The following is a 5,386-nucleotide window of genomic DNA, read 5'->3' as shown; positions in this document are numbered from 1 at the left end:
CGGGAACATTTTAAAAATGTTAAATCAAATTTAAGGCATAATCAAAATTCTGATACTGGTGTATATATACCAAAGGATTTGGAGACTTGTAAATTTGTTTTTATGCGTGTTATTAATAAAAGATCATTGCAACAACCATACGAAGGACCTTATAAGGTTGTTGAAAAAAACAAAAAATATTTCAAACTTGAAGTAGATAATGAGGTTAAAACAATTCCGATAGATAGACTAAAACCAGCAATCATTGAAACAGAACTAATACCAGAAACAAACACTAATACAATGAATAACACAACATCAAATAAGAAACGAGTTACTTTTAATTTATATAACATTAATTCTCTAGAAGGGGGAGTATTGTAGGGTCTGTATTTGTGTTATTACCTTTTATTGTACTGTGTTCATTTCAACTTTGTAATTTTGGAAATTTTAGATTTATGTGATTTTTGTGGTTCGTCAATCAAACAGAAAATTTTCATTGTTGTTCAAACTTTCAATCTTTAAACTTTAAAAATAGAAATCTTAAATTTTTCTATATTAATTTTAATATTGAACATCTGCTACATCATTGTACATAAAACATTTTGCTTGCATATGCACAAAATAAACCACACAAATATTTGCGCAAATACCAACTTTTACAAATAGGAATCGAATAAGAATCTTATTTGTTCTAATAAATTGAAATTGAAATTGCGCAAACATTTGTGTGGTGTATTTAGCGCAATAGTCTGCTTTCTCTTTTCATTGCAAGTTAAATTATTTTAATATCTGTTGCAAAATTTTATACAGACAAGACTAAAAAGTAGAAAATAAATAAAATGAAAAAACTTGTTAAGATACCACGCTTTCATAAATGGACTAAAAAGTAGAAAACAATATTTCTCAGTCCTATAGAATTTGTTTTGATAACTTTTGATTTTGAAATTTTACCAAAAGTCATTAGGGCTATTCGCGATTCGGTGCAGNTGGTTTTGTTTATGAATGCAATGCATAGCATTTTTATGCTATGGATTTTCGGTATTGCAAATTTGTCAGGCCATGACAAATGCAAATGCGTGTATTTTGTTTGTGTATTGCAAAAAATTTGCAATACAAATTTGCAATGCAATGATGCTAGGCCATTTGCACCGGATCGCGAATAGCCCTATTATAAACAATTTATGAGATTGAAAATCAAAAGCGTGGGGCGCATGTAATAGACTTGAATTGATATGAAAAGTAATATATGTATGTATGTATGTATTTTTAAATAGTTAAGTAAAGACTGTGAATATGGCAGGCATGCGCAATTACATATGTATTGAAAAGGTCACATTTACAGATGCAAATACATATCGTGTAAGAACACCTTTAGCTGAAATCCAGTTCGAGAGGTGACAGGTAACAAGATCAACGGAAATAAGGTCAATTGACATTATTACCTTTTCAAAAGCGAAATAATGTCAACAAAAATTTGGAAATAAAGTTATTGACGCTATTTCCAAATTCAAATGGAAATAGCGTCAACAATGCTTAAAGTATGTCGATTCATAGAAAAAAATGTTGTTCTTACAATAAGCATTGTCCCGTAAGTGTTGTTTTTTAATAGATGACAAAGGTTATTGCCAAATCCTCAGTGTGGTGATTTTAATCCACACACAATCATGACGCACCAGGGTGCGAAATAAAGTCAATTGACATTATTACCTTTTCAAAAGCGAAATAATATCAACAAAAATTTGGAAATAAAGTCATTGACGCTATTTCCTCATTCAAATGGAAATAGCGTCAACAATGCTTAAAGTATGTCGATTCATAGAAAAAAATGTTGTTCTTACAATAAGCATTGTCCCGTAAGTGTTGTTTTTTAATAGATGACAAAGGTTATTGCCAAATCCTCAGTGTGGTGATTTTAATCCACACACAATCATGAACTAACACCAGTTGATTTTATTAAAAAAATTTAAATTACGAATATGTAAAAACGCGATGCGAAAAACTAAACGCCAGCGTACAGCTGGAATACGAGAAATATTTGAAGAGAGAGTGTAGAAATGATCCATATCTTGCAAAACATGTTTCGTTTCCACAAAAATAAAGTGAACACTATTAAATTGAAGAAACAGTCCATGTCCAAAAACCCCAGAGGAACACTGAAAGAATTCTATGTTTTAAATTAGCATATTTTGAACGAATTCGGAATGTCTAAGGTGGAAAAGAAACCGCCCTTTCTATAAAGAAACAATTTTAGAAAAGAATTTTCTTACAGCTAAGGAGAACGACGACACTATTTATTAGATGGCACATTCAACGAGCCAATGCACAGTGGCCAATTTTTCGAAAAAGCTGGCCAAAGTCGAAGCGTGGTACAATTGTAATCAAACCTTGTGTATTCGTCTTTATTTTGGTTGCTGGTTTTAAATTTCACCACATAATTTCGAAATTCAAAATGGCGGATCCATAATGGCTGCTGTGTACGCTTAAAATAATCAAATTTTTAGCAAAACTAAGGTAGTTAAGGATAAAATGTCATGTTTTCTGCTTTTTTGTTATATAATGCGATGTAGCGGTTAGCAATATACGCTATCATTCCGCAGGGTCTGGGCTCAAGCCCAGTTTCCGACCAACATCAAAAAATAAGAAACAAACAAGTTTTTTGTAATAAAGTCGCCCTTTGGCAGGCAATGGCAAGCACCCAGCCACAAAGAACAGCTTCTCACGAAAATAAAATCCCCGTTCGGATTCGGCGTAAAACTGTTGGTCCCTCCCCTTTGTGCGCCAACATCAAGGCGCACGCCACAAATCGGAAGAGAAGCTCGGACAAATACTAAGGAGGTCTTAATGTTTCTTTCTAAAAAGCTTGATTTTTAAATTTACATGGGAACTGCGGGATTTTGAATGAATCAATAAACAAGACATACATATTTGTTGGTACAGGAATATAACAACGACGAAAACTCTAATTTACGAAAAGTTTAGAGCGAATTGCTAGCAACAGTCACTTCGATCTCCTGTAACACTAAATGCCTTAAGAGAATCGACTTGTTGTCTCATAACCAATGCACCAATTTTTTTTTATCTTTTGGTCAGGATTTTCCAAAAATTGGCCACTGTGCAATGAACCAAAATGCGGGTATAAACAATTATTGATTATTTAATATCGGAACCGAGATCATATAATTTAAATGATTGGTTTTCACACACTTTTGAAACACAAATTATATGCTTTTTTACTGCAGACAAGTTGTTGCCAAAACGCAGCAGAAATCTTCCAATCAGGGCTGCCAACTATCCTTAGTTATGAGGTGCCATATTGAGGATAAAAAAGTGCCAAAATGTGCAAATAGAAAAATAAAAGTGCCAAAAAGGTGCCATTCCTTTTAATCATTCACATTAAGCAATAAAATGAAGCCACATTTCCAAAACAAAAGTGCAATGACAAAATAAGATAAACCAGTTGAATAGCCTTTATAAATTAGAAAATTTTAGTTGGGAAAAAGAAGTGCACGCAAAGGATTTCACAAAAATGTATTGAAATGTTATTTTTTTTACAAAAGTGCTTTTACTTTGTGCCGAATTGAAAAATTAAATGCCATTTGAAATAAAATAGGGACAAATGGCACGGTTTGGGCCAAGTTGGCATCCCTGCTTCCAATAACTTACAAATATAAAAATGCGAAATATTGCCGCGGCGTAGCGTGACATGGCAAGCGAATGTTGAAAGAGCAATAATGTCAATGGATTTTATTTCGCGTTTAAAAATGTAATAATATCAATTGACTTTATTTCGCACCAGGGTGGGAAATAAAGTCAATTGACCTTATTTCCGTTGATCTTATTACCTGTCACCGTTCGAGAAACAATGAACTCACATAACAATAAGTTTCGACCACTCATTGCTCCCACTGCTTAACGATCGTCACAACTGGTACAGTTGAGCTTCGTTTGTTTATGGGATGAATTAACAAGTTTACCCGTTAGTGATAGACAAGACATGAATTCTGTGGTTCATTCATAACATGCGTTGATACTTTCAACCCTTAGGTATAAACATACTGGGAAACCTTACTTTATGAGCTTAACAAAACATATTTACAAAATTATATGCGTTTAGTAGTTTGGCAGTTAAACTGAATTAAGTGGAGAAACCTTAAAAATATCACTTTTAACCCTCAGGTTCACGCCACTGCGCGCCGTTTATTACTTCATCATTAACTAACATTATAGTGAATTTAAATCATTTATTGTACCTTTCTTATTTATATACGTATATCTATTTGCAGGGAACATTTCATATCTGAGCACACTATAATGGCAGTATTTACTTCTCAGGGGCAAGTTGGTGGCCCATGTCTTTACATGCCTGCTACGCGGCGCCAAAACCATCAATGTCGAAAGGAATTTGGCCTTCCAAATGCAATATTCGAAGCTCGACGACTAGCTACCACGCATTGTGAAAGTCAATTTCGATACGACCGTTGGAATTGTTCCATTGAAACACGCGGAAAACGAAACATTTTTAAGAAGCTTTACAAAGAAACAGCATTTGTACATGCTCTTACCGCTGCTGCTTTGACACATACTATCGCACGATCTTGTGCAGAAGGTCGCATGACTAAATGTATTTGTGGTCCGCGAAAACAGAATAGAATTGGTCAAGATTTCCAGTGGGGTGGTTGTAACGATAATTTGAAGCACGGCAAGAGAGTAACAAGAAGCTTTCTAAGTTTACGGGACACCGACGAGGACGAAGTTTCTGAAATTTTGCGACACGACTCAGAGGCAAGTCCACAATATCGATTTAGATGCATTACTTTTTTTACGCATATCACATTCGCACTTTATTTAACCCAGGCGCAAGTAATTTTAACAAAAACGCAAATGAAATATAACTAAACGTAAATCTAGTTGAACTAAACGCATTTCAATTAACCCAAACGGAAATTAAATTAAACTAGAGTCAAATCAGTTTTCCCAAAAAGCAAATTAAATTAAACCAAACGCATTTATCCTCGAAATATGAGACGAAGGCTCGATATTTGGAAATCTGGTAGAATTTACATGCAACTCTTATACTTTATGTTAATTTTTTAGAGAAATTATTTAAAAGTTCCAATAATGCGACAGTCAATTTATACACAAAAAATCAAAATATTCGCGGAACAAGGGGCCAAATACTATAAAACAGCGTTCATAGTTTTCTTCTCAGACGTCAGGATTTTTTAAAAGGACTTTGAAAATTCAAGGATTTGATTAACCAAAAAAAGGTTTTTTAAAAATTCAGCAGAATGTAGAAAAATACGGGTACCAAGGAAATTATAAAATTCTCTAAAATAAAAATACAAAACACTCTTCTTCTTGCTTTCGTTATTTTTCACAGGGCTGCAAACCACTCCAAAACGGT

General features: G+C 33.6%; 1 protein-coding gene across 1 annotated transcript in view; it reads left to right on the top strand.

The window, feature by feature from the left end:
* LOC108361001 (protein Wnt-4-like) overlaps positions 1-4,878 on the top strand; it is a 78,232-nt gene extending 73,354 nt beyond the window's left edge. The window contains exon 2 of the mRNA XM_017613524.1: positions 4,266-4,878. Within this exon, the coding sequence (XP_017469013.1) occupies positions 4,266-4,878 (613 nt within the window). The remainder of the gene's footprint in view (positions 1-4,265) is intronic.
* Positions 4,879-5,386: the final 508 nt, after the last annotated feature.

Source organism: Rhagoletis zephyria, unplaced genomic scaffold (genome assembly GCF_001687245.7).
Source record: "Rhagoletis zephyria isolate East Lansing unplaced genomic scaffold, Rhagoletis_zephyria_1.1 Rzeph_scaffold_00676, whole genome shotgun sequence".
Lineage (NCBI taxonomy): Eukaryota > Metazoa > Arthropoda > Insecta > Diptera > Tephritidae > Rhagoletis > Rhagoletis zephyria.
This window is presented reverse-complemented; position numbering and strand designations above follow the sequence as displayed.